The 18,571-nt window shown below is 42.3% G+C and overlaps 1 protein-coding gene across 3 annotated transcripts in view; it reads right to left on the reverse strand.

Moving 5' to 3' along the window:
• ARMC3 (armadillo repeat containing 3) overlaps window positions 1–18,571 on the reverse strand; it is a 99,177-nt gene that overhangs the window by 14,925 nt on the left and 65,681 nt on the right. For all 3 annotated transcript variants that reach the window (XM_058297855.1, XM_071215495.1, XM_058297854.1), the window contains 5 exons: window positions 18,209–18,345; window positions 17,411–17,579; window positions 16,250–16,350; window positions 15,745–15,846; window positions 15,332–15,427 (listed from right to left, as the gene is read on the reverse strand). In XM_058297855.1, coding sequence (XP_058153838.1) covers window positions 15,332–15,427; window positions 15,745–15,846; window positions 16,250–16,350; window positions 17,411–17,579; window positions 18,209–18,345 — 605 coding nt within the window. The remainder of the gene's footprint in view (window positions 1–15,331; window positions 15,428–15,744; window positions 15,847–16,249; window positions 16,351–17,410; window positions 17,580–18,208; window positions 18,346–18,571) is intronic.

The raw sequence follows: 18,571 nt of genomic DNA on the forward strand, positions 1-18,571 counted from the left end.
GGGAGGCAAACCCATATCCAGTGTATGTATCTAGTCCAGTTAGAACAAAACAATTTGACCCTTCCATGATGAAGTGATCCAATGTAATCAACCTGCCACAAAGGTGGCAGGCTGATCACCTTGAGGAATGGTGTCATATCAGGGTGTGAGTGTGGGTCTCTTCTGCTGGCAGAAGGGAAGTCCATGTTGCTGAGCCCATGCATAACCTCCATCCCTATCTCCATGACCACTTTGTTCATACACCTATTGGGCAATGAAAGGAATGGCTTGGAAAGAGGCCAACTGGTGTCCACAGAAGAGGTCATTATATCCACTTGATTATTAAAGCCCTCTACTGAAGTCACCCTCTGGTGAGCATCCACATGGAACACAAATATCTCCATGTTTTTCATCCATTCAGAAATGTCTATCCACATAGACCTCCGTCATCCATTGTTGGATCTTTTATTATTGTCTCACAGGTCCATAAAGCTCTGTTCATATTTTTTCAGCTGATTTTTCCCTCTGTTGTTAAAAATGGGTGAATTCTATTGTTATTTGCTGAAGTTCACAGATTTTATTTTCTATCATCTTCATTCTACTACTCAGTCCATCAAGCAAGATTTAATTTCTATTATGGAATTATTTCTATAATCCCCACTTAGTTCTTTTTTTCCTAACTTTTTTTGGCTTTGATTTTCTGATTTTTCAAGAAAGTTTGTACTTGTTTGCATTAAAAACCCTTGTTAGACAATTTCAACATCTGATTCATTTCAATGTTGGCATCAGGTGATTATGTTTTCTCATTCAGGTTGTAATATATTTGGTTCTTGGTATCATGGGTCATTTTTGAGCATGTCCTGGACATGCTGTCTAATATTAGGAGAATCTGGATCCTACTTATTTTAACGAGCACCCATTCTGTTTATTTTCAGCAAGCAGGTATACTGCCTACTTTTGTGGGCTGTTTCCAATGACAGATTAATTTTCAGAGACTTTGTTTTTACTGCTTCGTTTATCTGGTGGTGCAGGGACTCCAACAAATCCTGCTGGTGCTGCCCGATGGGAAAAAGGAGTTTTTCTCAGTGGGGGTGGGTGTCTCAGGCTTGCAGGAATGACAAGGCTTCCCTGGCCAGGTGTTTGTTGAGCAGGATGCCCCTATCACTGCCATCTGCCTTGGTGTGTCCCATGGGAAGGGGAGTCTCTAGGCCCTGGCCAGGTGCCCGTGGTGGGATCTCAGCCAGCATCTTGCAGCTGCCCCAGTGTCCCTGGCCAGGGCAGGGGAGGCTGAGACTTGAGGGACAAAGAGGCTTCCTTGGCTGGACTGCTGGGTGTGCTGGTCTCCTGGCTGCCCCAGGGTCTCTGTTGGGGGAGCGGAGTCTCAGGTCCACGGGGATACATGTGCTCAGGTCCCTCTTCCTAGTGCTGCCCTCTGCCTTGGCGCCTCTTGGAGGGAATGAGGGTGGCAGGAGCCTCCGGCCTCGTGGGGGAGGAAGGCACTAACCCTGGCCTCCTGACAGTGGGGCTACCGGCCACGCCCCCTCGCTGGTGGCACGGGGCGCACCTTCTGTCAGGGGGAGTACCTGGGCTGCCTTGTGTTGCCAGGTTGGGGTGCCATGGAGCTTTCCTCCAGTCCTGGGTCCCAGGCCCGTCTGCCTTCTGAGCCACATTTCAGAGCCCTCCTGGGTCACCTCTTGCGTCGTTTCCAGGAATTACAGTTGCATTTAGGAGAGGAGCAGGGAGAAAAGGGTTTATGAGGTCTTGTCCAGACTAGATGTTGCCAATTGGTTTTTGACGGGTGTAAAGATAATCCAAAGGAGAAAATACAGTTTTCAACAAACATTAATGGAAAAATTGCACATCCATATGCAAAAATGAATGTTAACCTAAATCTCACACCTTATACAAATGTTAGCTCAAAATTGATCACAGACCTAAGTACAAAACCTAAAAATATACAATTTATAGAAGAAAAACATGGAAGAAAATCTTGATCTGGGGTTGGACAAAGAGTGCTTATAAATGACACCAAAAACAGAATCCATAAAAGAAAAGATTGATAAATGGTTCTTTATCAACATTTTGCAAAAAATACTGCTAAGATAATGAAAAGACAAAGGACAGACTGAGAGAAAATGTTTACACGTCTTATACCCAGCAAAAGACTTACATCCAGGACATAGAAAGAACTACCAAAACTGAACACTAAGAACAAACAATCCAATTTAAAAATGGACCGGAGTGACATCAACATGGCAACATAAGACACCACCTGAGAAAACCTCCCCAGAGATTCAAATAAAAGGACAAATGCCAATTGCTGAGAACTCTGGAGGATGGCAGAGAGTGGAGAACTCCACAAAGGCTGAATCAAAGAAAAAGAAAAAGAAAAATATTATGTAGGAAACTTCCATCCCGGGGTGCCTGTCCGCTCACCTCCCCCTTGACCTGAGGGGCTGGAGGGTCATCAGAAGCAGCAGCCAGATCCCCCCACCTCCCACTGGGCAAAGTGACTGCAGAGGCTCTCTCAGAAGCAAGTCAGAACCTGCCTGTGTCCACACACTGGAAGCCAAACCCCGAAGCCCCAGGGCAGAACACACACCGATGAAGAGCGATGAATACAAAAGGGCTCCCAGTGGGAAAAAGGAAATAGAGCGATCCTGGTAGAACTGCAACTGGCAAGAAGTGCGCTCACTCGATCCAATTGCTATTGGCTGGACCAAAGAAATGCAAGACTGACTTTTCTGGAGTGGCACAGCTTTCTCTATCAACCTGGTCTGGCTCTCTGGGGTGAGATACACTAATGGAAAGAAGGGAAGCAACCAGTGGCAGGAAAGCCTCACACAGAAAGAAATGTGGGGGGGGGGGGGGGGGGAGGGGCGGGGTCTGGCTGGGGGAGGGAGATAGACTGCCCTGCTGTAAGACGGGAGGGTCCCAGATCAAAAAGCATAAGGAAAATGGAGACTTGAGTGAGGGAGAGAATTTAAACAAGTCATAAGAGCTGGGGAGAAAATTCTGCACAAAGCAAACAGAAAGGATCAAGATTCCAGAGAAGGAACTGAGGAAAGGAAACTTTCTCCTGGAGGTGAAACAGTTGCACAAAGAGTGCAATCTTAAAAACTGTACTGCGTATCCAGGGCAAGAATCAGATGATGAAGAGCTAAGAAACTCTGATCGGTTAAATCAAGTCTACTCTGATGGTCTAGAGTAACTTAGACCAAGCATCAAAGAAGAGCCTTAACATAAAGCCAATCGACAATGAAATCCTGGACAAGAGGGAGAAACCAACCTTCTGAGTTAACTTATCAAGATAATCAGATGCCTAGACATCAGCAAAAAATTATAAGCCATACAAAGAAACAGGAAGATATGGCTCAGTCAAAGGCACAAATTAAAATCTCAGAGGAGACACAATTTGGAACTAATCATAGTGGATTAAACACATCCTTAAATCAATTCAAGCAGATGAAGGAAAATATGCATTAAAAGGATAAAGGATATTAAGACATTGTGTGAGCATAAAGAAGTATTTGAAAATATAAAAAGAAACCTAACAGAAATCATGGGCATGTAAAGCACAATAGCAGAGATCTAAAATACACTAGAGGTATACCACAGTAAATCTGAACAGACGGAAGAAAGGATAAAAAGCATTGTTCAACTATAAGTTGCTTATAAGAGACTCCCCTAGACCTAAAGACACAAATAGGTTGAAAGCGAAAGGCTGGAAAAGATATTACATGCAAATAGCAACCAAAAAAGAGCTGAGGTAGCTATAATTATATTAGACAAAATAGACTTTAAGTCAAAAGAAGTTATAAGAGACAAAGAAGGACACTATATATTAATATAAAGAACAATCCACCAACAAGAAATAACAATTATAATTATTTTTGCAACTTACATCAGTGCCCCAAAAACACATGAGGCAAACACTGTCAAAACTGAGGGAGAAAGAGACACTGCTACAATTATAGTTGGAGACTTCAATGCACCACTCTTAACAATAGAGAGAACATCTAGGCAGAAAAGCAACAAGGAAACAAGAGAACGTGAATAATATGATAAATTAACTAGACCTCACAGACATAAACAGAATGCTGCACACCAAAACACAGGAAATACATTCTTCTCAAGTGCACATGGGTCATTCTCCAGGACAGACCACACACTGGATCACAAAACCAAGTCTCAATAAATTTTAAAAGATTGAAAGTATACAAAGCATCTTTTCTGACCATAAATGTATGAAGATGGATCAATAATAGGTAGAGAACTGGGAAATCCACAAATATATGGAAGTAAAGCAACACACTCTTAAACAATCAGTAGGTTAAAGAAGAAATTGCCAGGGAAATCAGTAAATATCTTGAGGTGAATGAAAATGAGAACACAGCATATCAAAATTTATGGAAAGCTGAGAAGGAAATTTATAGCCCTGAATGCTTACATTAAAAAAGAAGAGAGAGATAAAATCAAAGACCTAACTGCACACCTGGAAGAACTAGAAAAAGAACAGCAAACTAATCCCAAAGCAAGCAGAAGGAAAGAAGTAACAAAAATTAGAGCAGAAATAAATGAAATAGAGACTAAAAAACAATAGAGAGGATTAACGAAACAAAAAGTTGGTCCTTTGAAAAGAGCAATAAAATTGACAAACCCTTAGATGGATTGACAAAGAAAAAAGGGAGAAAACACAAACAAAATCAGAAATGGGGGTGGGGAACATTACTACTGACCCCACAGAAATAAAAGAGATCATAAGAGGATAACAGCATGCCAACAAATTAGAAAGTCTAGGTAAAAGGGACAAATTCCTGGAAACATGTGAACAGCCTACACTGATCCTAGATGAAACAGAAGACCTCAACAGACCAATTACAAAGAGATGGAATCAGTCATCAAAAACCTCTGAACGAAGAAAGCCCAGGACCAGACGGCTTCATAGGTGAATTCTACCAATCATTCCAAGAAGAATTAGTACCAACACTGCTCAAACTCTTCCACAAAATTTAAAAAGAGGGAAAACTATCTAATTCATTTTATGAAGCCAACATCACCCTAATACCAAAGCCAGATAAAGATGTTACAAGAAAGGAAAACTGAAGACCAATTTCTCTCTTGGCTATAGATGCAAACATCCTATCCAACTGATCCAATGGACATTAAAAGAATTATACACCATAATCAAGTGGGTTTCATCCCAGGTATGTGAGGATGGTTCAGCATGAGAAAATAAATTTATGAAAATACCACATTAACAAACTGAAGGGAAAAAACATGACCATCACCATTGATAGAGAAAAGGCATTGACAACATTCGACATCCTTTCTTATTAGATATATTAAAATATTTATTTTAAGGAATTGTCTCACGTGATTGTGGGGGCTGGCTAATACAAATTCCCTACAATAGGTCAGAGGCTAGAAATTCCAGTAAGAGTGATGCTGAAGTCTTGAGTCCACAATCCACCAGTTCCTCTCTTGATAAAAATGCTTAGAAAAATAGGAATAGAAGGAAACTTCTTCTACATGATCAAGTTGAAAAAACCTACAGCTAATATCAATGGTGAAAGATTGACAGCTTTCCCTCTAAGATCTGGAACGTGATAAGGATACCCAATGTCACCACTGTTATTCAGCATTGTGCTTGAATTTCCAGCTAAAGCAGCGAGGCAAGAAAAAGAAATAAAATGCACCCAAATTGTAAAGGAAGACACTAAACTTGCACTATTTGCAGATGACAAGATCCTATATATGGAAAGCACCAAAAAATCTACAATACAACTATTAGAACTAATAAATGAATTCAGCAAAGTGTAAGGCTATAAAATAAGATCAGCATGCAAAAATCAATTGTGTTTCTATACACTACTAATGAGCAATCTGAAGAGGAAGTCAAGAAAAAAAATTCCATTTACAATAGCTTGTAAAATAATCAAATATCTAGGACTAAATTTAACCAAGAATGTAAAGGACTTGTTCACAGAAAATTATAAAACATTGCTAAAAGAAATCAAATACAAATAAATTGAAGGGCATTCCGTGTTCATGAATTGGAAGACTAAATATTATTAAAGGAATTAGATGTGGTTCAACTGATCGGGCTCCCATTTACCATATGGGAGGCCCTGGATTCGCTTTCCAGGGTCTCCTTGTGAAGACAGGCTAGCCTGCACCTGCAGAGAGCTGATGGCCCATGCCCACGAAGAGCTGATGGACCACAGCCATGGAAAGCTGGAGCAGCAAGATGATGCAACAAAGGGAGACAAGCAGACACAGAAGAACACACAGCTACTGGACCCAGAGAGCAGACAGCAAGCAAGAAGCAAGGGGTGGGGAAAATAAATAAATCTTTAAAAATAAATAAATATTTATTTACAGAGTCAGTGCAATCCCTGTAAAAAGTCAAACAGCCTACATTTCAGAAATGGAAATTATCAAATATTTGGAGGTAAGGGGCCCTAAGTAGCCACAAACATCTTGAAAAAGAAGAACAAAGTGGGACAACTCATACTTTCTGACTTTAAATTGTATTAAAAAAGCACATTGGTTAAAACAGAATGTACTGTTTGGTACATCGATTGGTACAAGGACAGATATATTGACCAATGGAATTGGACTGAAAGTTCAGAAATAGACCCTCACATCAATGACCAATTGATTTTTGACAAGACTCTCAAGTCCACTCAACTGCTGGGAGAATTGGTTATTCATATGCAAAAGAACGAAAGAGGACCCCCTATCTCACACCAAATATAAAAATTAACTTAAAATGACCTAAATATATGAACTAGGACTATAAAACTCCCAGAAGAAAATGTAGGGAAACATCTTCAGGGTCTTGTGTTGGGCGAGGGTTTCTTAGAATTTACAACTAAAGCACAAGAAATAAAAGAAAAAAATAGATAATTAGGACCTCCTTGGAATTAAAAACTTTTGTGTAACAAAGGACTTTATTAAAAAAGTGAAAAGACAATCTACTCAATGGGAGGAAATCTTTGGAAACTATATATCTGATAAGGATTTAATATCCAGAATACATAGAGAAATTCTATAACTGAACAATAAAAACAACCCAGTTAAAAAATGGGCAAAATAATTGAATTGACATTTTTCCAAAGAGAATATCAAATTGATAAAAAGCACATGAAAAGATGCTCAGCATCACTAGCTATTAGGGAAATGCAAACCAAAACCACAATGAGCTATTTCATACTCACTAGAATAGCTACTATTAAAAACAAAACAGAAAGCTACAAGTGTTGGAGAGGATATGGAGAAATAGGGACACTTATGCATTGCTGGTGGGAATGGAAAATGGCGCAGCTGCTGTGGAGCAGAGTTTTATAGTTCATCAGGAAGCTAAGTATAGAATTATCATATGACCCAGCAATCCCAATATTAGGGGTATACACAGAAGAATTGAAAGCAGGCACTCGAACATATTCGCACACCAATATTCACAGAGGCACTGTTCACAATTGCCAAGAGAGGGAAGCAACCCAAGTGTCCATCAACCAGTGAATGGATAAACAAAATGTGTTATATATATAAAGTGGAATATTATTCAGCAATAAAAAGGAATGAGATGCTGACACATGTGACAACATGGATAAGTCGTGAGGACACTATGCTAAGGAAAATAAAGCCAGACTCAAAAGGATAAATATTGTATGAGCTCACTGATGGGGAATACTTAGAATAAGTAAACTCAGATAGAGTAGAAGCTAACATATAAATTACCAGGGGATAGACTGGAGTTAGATAATGGGGAGCTGATGCTTAATTGGTACAGAATTTCTATTTAGGTTGATTGTAAAGGTTTGGAAATGGATGGTGATGGTGGTGGCACCATATTGTGAGTGTAATAAACAGCACTGTTTTACATAGGTGAATGTGGTTAAAAGGGGAATCCTTAAGTTGTATGTGTTACTAGCCTAAAAATTAAAAGATAAAACATAGGACTATATAACATAGGGAACCCCATTGTAGACAATGAACTGTAGTTAATAGTAATAGTATAAGAATGTTCTTTTATGAATTATAACAAATGTATGACACTTATTCATTACATTAATAATAGGGTAGTAGATGGAGAAAATACACCTGATGTAACCTACGGATGACAATTAACAGTACTGTTTTAATAATCTTTCATCAGTTGTAACAAACGTTAACTACCGTTAGGGAAAAAACAGTACAATTCAACAATTGCAATAAATGACCCACACCAAAGCAAGGTGTTGGTGGTGGGGTGCTGTATGGGAATCCTGTGTTTTAAGCAGGATTGCTTTGTAAACACACAACTTCTTTAAAGAAAAAAATTTAATGGGCAAAAGACTTGAACAGGCACCACCAAAGACAATATAGAAATGACAAATAAACACAAGAAAAACGATCAACATCTTTGGCCATTATTGCAATGCAAATTAACCCATGTATTAGAATGGTTAACGTTAAAATACTATAGGTGAAGTTAAGGGCTGGCAAGGACCTGGAGGAGCATCTGAAACTCTCACATTTACTAGTGAGACTGCAAAACAGACAAGTTTGGCAGTGTCTCATAGTTACTATATGACCCAGAAATCCCATTCCTTAGAGAAATTAAAATTTACATTCACACAAAAATCTATACACGAATGCTTATAGCCCTCCATTCATAAATGCCCCAATCTGGAAACAACTCAAATGTTCTTCAGCAGGTGAATGGCTGTACCATGGCACCTCCATATGGTGAAATATTACTCAGGAATAAAGAGGAATGAACTATTGATACACACGGAGACTTGGATGAATCGCAAAGGCATTGTGTTGAGTGAAAAGGGCTGGTCTCAACGGGTTGTACACGTATGATTTCTTTTTCATGGCATTCTCAGCAAGACTAAACTACAGGAATGGAGACAGACTGGTGGACACAGGAATTAGGGTTTCTCAAGGTATGGGACAGTTCTGTGTTCTGGTAGTGATGAAAGTTACACATATCTGTAAATCTTTAAAATTCATAGAACTGCCCCCAAAAGTCAATTCAAGAGTAGAGTAGTGAAAAATAAAATAAGCTTTCCCCTGTATGCATTTTACATTTGCATGAGAGTTACAATTTTACTTTGACACAAATTAGGCTTCCCCACTCTAGATAGAAAAGGTTTGCTCTTTATCCACTTCCTCTGGCTAAACCAAGCCACAGTGCACATACGGTTTGATGATAGAAAGATTCCACTTCCTTCTCTGTACACGTAACTTAACCAGCTGACCATAAACTCGAACATTTTAAATGCCAAAGGAAACACTTGTTATTTTGTTAAAAATGCCTCTGAGTCAATGTAATGTCTTCTCTGCCGTACTGTCCTCACTAAGGCTCACTGTATCAGACGCTTCCAAGCGATCACTGTTAGCTGAGAGGAGGAATGGCGGAAGAGCTTAGGAACACACCTCTAAGAAGAAGTCGGGACCCATGAATCCTCTGCCAGAGCAGCTCTTCAAGGATTCGAAAATCCTTTCCAAGGGAAGATGCAGGATCTGGAGACTCAAAGCCTTTCCACTTGCCAGCTGGGCCAGGGCTCAGCCTGAGCATTTCACCTTTTTTTTTCCCCCAGCATTAGCTTTTTTCCTTAATAATTATCACGGTGCAGCCTAATAAGTAAAGCTTTAATTGAAGGATCTAAGTAGCAAATGGAAACAGAATGAAGATGCATCTCTCATTTTGAAGTGGAGGCTCCGGGCTCACCCATGGCCAGAGACAGGCCCCCCAAGGGGAGCGACAAGGACTCCGGCTCACCCAGCACTCAAGACGACCTGAGTGTTGCACTTGAGTTTCTCCAGTTTAGCCAGTGATATGTAAATAAACACTTCATTTTAAGATGAAAAAGAATTGTTACTTTACCTACGTACTTCTTTAAATATGGTGTCCCTGGTGACACTCACTGGCTTTTTAGAGGCCAGATTTCCTATATGCCTTTTTATTATAATAGATTCTTACAACATGAAGACTAAACAGAAGCTTTTCTTTTGCTACTCATTGGGCCCAAAAAACTTAAAACAACACATTTGTCACCAGGTCATGAAAGCCAAGCAAAGAGGGCTGGGCCAGCCTGGCAGGGAGTCTCCTAAATCATGCATTCAGGTTTGAACATTCTATTCCTCTAGCAGTAAAGTAGGGGCAGAAATTATTTATCTTTAAATCTTACTTGATGCACAGGCTGGGGGGAGGGGGGATTGACTAAAGTCTATATGAACGTTTTAAAACTTTGTTTTGAGAAAAAATGGAAAAAGAAATCTCTCAACTGCTGTTTGTGAATTGCACAAAACCTGATGAATCATAACTAATACTAGAAATTTTCTATTTTCTAATTAAATTCAATGAAGCTAGAGAGCCTGACCATGTCTCATTAAATGCCCCAGTCATATATCATAAAATCTATAATCAAAAATTATTATTTCCTACATACTGTTTTTGCAAAATAAATTTAACATCGATACATACAGAAATGTTTTATAAATGAGGGACCAACATCAGGAAGTTCTATCAGAACTGCAGGAAGCATGGATAGGTTTGCCTGTTTTCTAAAATTATGAGGTGGCTTTTGAAAGACCAGGGTGCTTGAGTCCCAGGATTTCTCAGAGCCTGGAAGGAGCAGAGCCATCTCGCATCACGTGTTGAGCCTGAACAAAGAAGAAACCACCTGGCCTGTCAAAGATGCTTTCTAGTGCTCTGGGCTAACACCTGAGGGGAGAGCTACCTTAATGGGTAAAAGGAAATAACTGCCTGGAACTCCTGAGCTGTAGTTTCCTGCTGCTATAAATACAAGGGCTTCGTTTGGACTTCTTCCCAGGAAGGTTGCCAAGTTGCATTAATAAGGACTTCAGTTCTTAAATGCATTTCATTTCTAAATGAATATGGAAACAAACACTTGGGAATTTCCATTAAAGACAGCCCAACTTTTCTTTTCATGCAAAATGACCTCAGAAGTCAGGGAATTACTGTGTGAATCTAAAACCCTAAGTATGTTTTCCTATGTTCATAGGTGGGTTAATTAGGCAGAGATAAAGGTCTCACTCAAAAATATAGTATATATTGCCATTCTCAATGTCTAATCAGTTTCTCCCTTTTGATACCACCAACTATTGGAATATATAATTATTGGGCAAGGTTGGTGGCATATATAGAGATATGCAAGGCACAAACCCAGCCTCCTGGGGGTTTACAATTTAGATGGGGAGATATGGGTAGGGGGGGGAGGGGGCGGGGAGCCAAAATACTAAGCATCACGTGAAAAATTCCAGATGCGTGATAAAGATAAGGCACTCAAGGAGTTTGTTGTTGTGAGAAATCTATTCCAGCTGCATAGCTGGGCAACAGGTAAGAAGGCGGTGTGTTAAAGTGGAGAAAGAATTTATTCTGGACCTCAGAGGGTAGATGGCATGTATGCATGTGTGTATGCATATATGTGGTTATACATGTGCATCTATGCATATGTATATATGCATTTGTATGTGAGGGTATGTGTGTATATGTGCAGGTATATATATGCATATGAATGTGTGGATGTGCATATGTGTGTATATATGTTTGTGGCTTAGTTACTTTGTCTCCCAACAAGAATGTAAGTTCTATGAGGACAGAGAATTTTGTTCAATACTCTATCACCAACATTGGGACAATTCCTGACACATAGAAAGTGTTGAATAGTCATCTGTTGAATGAAAGGAGAAATTCAAGAAAAAGAAGGTGCATAGATATTTCAGTGTGACTAAGAGACCATACCTATTTCAGAAAGTCTTTTGAAACTTTTTAGTCAAGATTTGTGGGGAGGAAAAAAGTTAAAAAGCTATACCTGTTTCTGTAAGACTTGAAATTAGTTAGTTAAAATTTGGAGGTAGGAGAAAAAACATCTAGTGTTTGTAGGAAATTATTTTAAAAACAAAAATGTCGGAAGGAAATCACTGTGAGGGGCTCAAAATTTTGTAGCAGTAATGTTCAAGCATGCATTGAAAATATCAAAAAGGGTCAGGGATGATGAGACAGGAAAGGGAATGTGAAATAGAAGAGAGAAAAGCAATGAACTTTGAAGTGTGCATAATAAACCTGTGTGCAATCAACGAAATATTTATGAAAATGAGCTCAAATGCACAAATATAATGTGTGTGTCAATGTTTATTTAAGGAGAATGACACTGTAGAGGGAATAGTTGGGCATGTTGCTGTCAGGGAAGCCCAAGAAAGTACCAAGAAGGTAACTGGATAAACAGGAAAGAAATTAATTGCCTCTCCTATGAGCGATTTGCCAGGAAGGAGAGTGTAACCAAAATCTTCAAAAACCAGAATAAGGCAATGGCTCATTGCTCAAAGGAAGCCTCTTGATTAAGGAGACAGGGGTTTTTATTTCCATCATATGTGATAATAATACTCAGCGGGATAAAGGAGAGAATCCATCCTTTCTCTTTCTCTTGTCCTTACTGGGTCACCCAACTTGCATAATTGATTTTTGTTTGTTTCCTGTCTCTTTTTTGCTCTCTTTCAAAATTCACTGACTTTATGATTCTAGATATATCATTATTCCTTCACTTCCAGTACCTCTCTCTCTGTCTTTTGGTTAACATAAAACATTCTCTGTGATATTAACTGATAGGTAGAGTAAAAAAGATTTTTTAACTCTATATCCAGGGGTCCAAAATCTTGGTGGTCACAAGACAAGAAGAATTGACCAAAAGATAGATAAAATGGTTTGAAGCTGGATATACCCCAGAGAAGTATGTTCTTAAAAGTTAATCCAGTCTGTGGGTGTAGACCCATTAGTAAGCAGGATCTTTGGGTGAGTAGGATCTTAACTTAAGCTATGACCCCCTCCTTCAGGGAAGGTCTTAATCCTCTTACTGGATTCATTTATGGGAGAACGAAATTTAGACAAAGAGAGAGAAAGGCATGAAAACAAGAAACTGAAAGCAATGAAACCCAGCAGAGAAGGAAGAGACCAGACTCTGCCATGTGCCTTGCCATATGACAGAGGCATCTAGGATCACCAGCAGCCAGTCTAGGAGAAAGCATTGTCTTGATGATGCCTCGATTTGAACATTTTTCTGAGCCTCAAACTGCAGGTTTATATACTAAAAAATTCCCACTGTTAAAAGCCAACCATTTTATGGTATCTGCTTTCCACAGCCTAGCATACTAGAACAAGAGACCACAGGACAACAAATAATGACCAGTCTATCCCCACTGGACCAAGGGCTGAAAAAGGAAAAGAGAATGGACACGCATCATGCATCTAAACACAGCAGGCAACGGTGAAGGCCCTCTACAGACGTCTTTCCCCTTTTGCTCCTACAGCACTTCCAGCTCACAGAGAAGGAAACCAAGGACGAGCTCTGTCTGCAGCCAAAGACAGTGTTTCTCCTCTATGGAAACAATCCTTTGGAGGTGGGCAGCACATGGGAATATGCGGAGACAAGAGGGAGGGTGGAGATGGTGTGGAGTAATTTCCTGAGTCTACAGGGTCCCCGGGCACACGGGTAAGGGGGTAAAGTATCGGTGCCTCATCACAATTAGGACTCGATGTTTAGACACATTTCTTTACTGTCTCTGATGTGCCTGAAACTATTCTCAGTTTTATGACTATAAAGATGTAACAGGCATAGTCTAGATTCTCAAGCAGCTCATGCTTAGTAAGAAAGATAAATAAATCAGTGCTGATCAGGGCAGTTCATACATAACAGATAGAATCAGATTCACAAAGGAGTGGGCACTGAGGGAGAGTGTTTCACCTGGAGCAGCCAGGGAAGGCTTCACAAAAACAATAATATAAAGAGAACAAAGAGAGAAGAGCAATTCTGTGCACACGAGACAGGGAGGCCGTTCCAGGCAGAGTCAACAGCATGTGTGAAGGTGTGGAGTAAGAACATTCTGGAATGCCTGGGAAATGTGGCTGGAGCCCAGGGGGCACGTGTGCTCCATGCACACGTAGCAGAAAAGCTGAAGGGCTAGAGGGGCGAGCTCACGAAGGGCCAGGTACGTGGGGTCCACTTTTGGTCTTCATCTGTAAGATAAGCAGCCCTTGTTTTAGGCAGGGTAATATGACCTGATTCTTCACTCCAAAAAGGCAGCTCTGGGGTCTGATGGGGACGCTGCCAACCGCAGGAGGCTCTTACAGGGAAGAGGTCATTGTGACTGCGATACAGTACAAAGGGCTGAACCGGGAAAGTAGCGGGATGAAGAGAAGGAAAGATTTAAGAGACATTTAAGACAGTGGACAGGACCAAGAGACCATGTCGGTGTTGGGAGAAGGGAGAAGGAGAGCTTTAGGATGGTCCCCAGGCTTGGACAACCGTATGGGATGACGGTGACATTGACCAGCACAGACAACCAGGAAGACGAGGAGGTGAACTTGAGGTGCTTGCGGGGCAGAGAAGGGAAAGTGACTTGCTCAAGACCCGCAGTTTATCAGTGTGCAGAAAATAAACCTTTTCTGCAAAAGTTCAGAATGCTCGGCTCCTGAAGAAACACCAAATGCTTACAGATGCCAGCCCAGCACTGTGCTAACCCTGTGTGTAAGGAGAGAATTTATTTAAATAAGAATGTGTTCTGTCCTCAAGGAGCTCTCAGTCCAGTAGGGAGAAGTAGAGAGGAAAAATGAGGAAGGAAAAGAAAGGGAACGCAGGGGAGGGCAGGGCAATGTAGGGGTGGCCAGGAGAGGGGAAGGCAGGGGAGGGCAGGACAGGGGAGGGCAATGTAGGGGAGGACAGGGCAGGACACAAGGTGGTAGTCTAGGAAATTCAGGAACAGATTGACGCTGAGATGAGAGTAAACGAGCAGCAGGGGCGGTGCCAAAGGCGGAGGTGGACAAAGGGACAGCGAGCAGCCCGAGGGGCAGCCGGCTGACCTGGGGCGGCCTTCGCAGCCTGGGGGCCTGGCCCAGTCTGGAGAGGGGGTGTCGGACACGGCAGCGCCTGTCAGGCACTACAGCCGTCCGTGGTCCAGGGTCAGGGACAGAGGCCAGAGGGTCCCTGAGGCCCGGTGAGTGTGCTCACGAGAGAATAGAAGTCTGCGGAAGCTGGTGGGACCCGGGCCGCAGGTGTGACACGGGCGGCCTCAAGGCGCCCAGCCCCGGCTCCCTGGCCTCCTGGCGCCGCTGTCCTGCAGGACCGGGGCAGGAGAAGTCCCTCCAGAGAAACTGGAGGGAGAGGCGAGGCCGCAGGCCCCCTTGCCAGCCGTCTCGGGGCCTGGCTCGGTCCAGCACCCGGAGTCCGCAGGAAGCGCGTCCTTCGTGTCTGAGGGCCGCCCCTCCCTGCCGCCTGCCCTCCTGGGTCCCTGCAGACAGGCCAGGGTGAGGAGGGGCGCGCCGGACCCGCTTCCCTACCTCAGTCCTTTTTCTTTCACGGCACTTTTTCCAAAAACAGTGTTCCGTCCGGAAGTGGGCTCTGATTTCTCTTCGGTGGGAGAGACGAAGCCGGTGCTGAAACGACAGCCACGTTGCCTCGTTTCGAAACGAAGCGCAGCCAGCCACGCTCCTCGGGCACTCTGCTTCCCCCGTCGCCGCGACCCCTTCCACCGCCGGCCGCAGGGACAAGGGACCTCACCGCCCTGACAGCAAAGGAGCAGAGCCGCCCTTGGGGGACCCCACGACTCCCACAGGCAGGGCGAGGCCAGGCTCCCCGCCTCCTGCTCCAGCCAAGAGGCAGCTGAGCCGGCCCAACTCTAAGACCTAAAACCCTGACACTCCCCAATCAAGGGGAGAACGATTCGAGCATAGATAAATCAGAATTTTCTCACGTGGTCTTTTCTTTACTCGATCTTCTTAAGGAAGAAGAAGAAGAAATACTTCGTCCGTAAGTAGTATCTGATGGTTTATCTTCCGTAGATGATGGCGGAGAACTGAAATGGTACACATTTCGAGAAAGGGACACGTTAACACGGTGTATTTTTCCATCTTGGCTTTGTCTCACAAAGCCCATTTTTGTTTCTGAAAGTCATATTGTTGAAGCTATCATTTAAGTCCTATATTACTTTAAAGGCATAAGGGAGAGGTAAATAGAAGACAGAATTCTATAAAGATTTTCATGACCTAGAACAGGAAATATCTGTATAAAACGTACCACATAATACAAGTTGTTCTGTTGTCTTCACTATGTCCAGGTTAGTAAAGCTTACAGATTAATGTTTATTTTCATGGCGGGACAACATCCAACGGAAAGAAGAGGGACCATACTGGGAATATTGACATACTCACACATTGACGGGCAAGCTAAAAAAATACATGCTCCCCCCAAAGACTCACACATCAGAAGATTTACTGTTAATTAAGAGAATTGCACGGAGGTCACTTGGTTCTTGGAAGGAGAGCTCTTTCAAAGGCAAAAGTTTGGTGCCAGGATTAATCTGAAAGATAATTTGAGGGACTGAAAATACTATCTTCATGGGTCATTTTTCCCCCACGAACCCTAATGGAATATGCTCTCAACCGTTTGAGATGTCTAACACACAGACACACACACACACACACGGAGAAGAGAATGTAGACTCCAGAGGGAAGGCTGGAAACAGGAGGCTGAAGGTCCACACGTGCCGGCAGAGGCTCTGTTGCTTCTACAGGGTCATTTCAGACCACGGTGCTCAGCCTGGCTCCTGAGGGCGTTTGAATTTGCAAACCCATCTAGACACACAAGAGAATTCACTGTCTCTAAGAGGAAGTAACACTGAAACCGTTTCCTGTGCTTTTCCTTTCTTGTCTTCCTCTTGCACCTCTTGCACCCTCCAGGGCTCTTGACAACCTTGACTTCTTTGAAGCCTGAGGATCATATCTGTTTCCTAGTTTTGCCTAAAATAGGATCTGTGGGTTTCTTCTCTTCACCCCCATTCCTCATTGCTTTTGGATGATTTCCAGGAGTGGACATACTGCCTTAAGCAGCTATGTTCAAAGAGTCCTCTAGATTTTAATTTTTATCTTCCCATTTCTTTCAACATTACCCCTCCATTTCACTCTGTGTTGTTTAAACAATCATAATCATAAATGCAGTAAAGTAAAATAATATTCTTCTCCATTAAACTTTCAAATCTAGTATTACGAGTGGACTAAATTCAATTAGACTATAATTAATAAAATGGAAACCACTTCTATTTTTATCCTTATCACTAACACTGAGGCTTAGAAGTCATAGACTCCAAAGCCAAAACTGTCCTTCTTTTCTATCTTATCTGAAATTGGAGGTTAGCATTAGCAAGCAGATTTAACTACAATTAATCAGATTCTAGTTAAAACTGTAGAAAAATGAAAAATGTATAGATAGACAAAGTTGAGGATGAAGTGCTGATTCCCAAATTTCCATCCATAAATATATAAATTGTCAAGTGGTTATGAAATTGCAATTGGGATGGGATTATGATTAAAGAAAAACATACCATCATACATACTAAAACACAAATACATGCTGCCACTTACCCGGCCATAGTCATAGAATCCATCAGTAATTATGTTACTTGATGACAAATAGCCAGTCTGGCTGTATTTCAGGGAAAGATTGTTGTTGAGCAATTTGTTGTAAGCTGCCTCGCTGTATTTATTTTTTCGACTTACTGATAGATTAATTTCTTCAAGGATATCTAAAGCCCTGTTGACAAGACCAGAAAGGCCGATTGGCATTGTACAAGCACCCCCACGCCTCGCTCACACTTACAGCCTACCTGAGAGCCTGAATGGGGAGTGGAGAGGGAAAGCTTAAAACCTTCCCCACCCTCTCCAACAACTTACTCCTAGCAGAATTATGAGGACAAATTTTGAAAATAATGTGTCATGGATTAATTCATATGCCAACAGTTGGAAAGATAAAAGAGACCTTCAGAAAAATAAAACTTTGTTCATGTAAAGCATGACCCCACTGTTGTCGGCAGTGCAGGCACTACACATGAACAATAAAAATGGACACAGATTCATATGATGAGGGTGGCTCAATACAGAATTCTGGTGCAAGGGTTTGGCGTGGGCGGGGAAGAAAAATAGATGGACGCCATGGCGAGCCCGTTTTAGCTTGGAAAGTGCAGAGACAGATAGGGTTGTGCTTGGCAGTGGCAGAGGAGAGTGAACGGAAGCACGTCTGCAGCGGAGGAAGAGGAAGCAGTGTGGAAGACGGTCTTTGCCAGGGGCAGGAGGGGGCTCTCGGAGGCAGGGGGAGGGCCGCCTTGGAGAGAAAGGAGCGCAGCTGGCACGCCGTGCCGGAAACCAGGAGTGGCGCCTGCTCACCCGAGCCTGCAGAGGTCGGTGGCCATCAGCTCGTCACTGGCGCAGACGGTCACAGCCCAGCTGGCGTGCCTCCTGACTTCATCGTTCCTGGAGCGCAGGAGGTCCACGAGTGGCTCCAGAGCACCCGCAGCTCTGAGCTACGGCAGAGAAGAGCGCGGCATGCACCGAGCGCCCAGAGCGCACCATTCACCGAGAATCCAGAGTGCAAGGGCATGGGCTGGAGGACATCTCCTTCTTGGACTGTGAAAGGTCTTAACTACGTAGTAATGACACTCTAGAACACGTCTCTATTTCTGTTCACTAAATTCAGGGGACAAAAACCACATCTATCGCTAACCCTTGGATAAAGGAGCCTGACTACGT

The sequence above is a fragment of the Dasypus novemcinctus genome, chromosome 5, assembly GCF_030445035.2.
Source record: "Dasypus novemcinctus isolate mDasNov1 chromosome 5, mDasNov1.1.hap2, whole genome shotgun sequence".
NCBI lineage: Eukaryota > Metazoa > Chordata > Mammalia > Cingulata > Dasypodidae > Dasypus > Dasypus novemcinctus.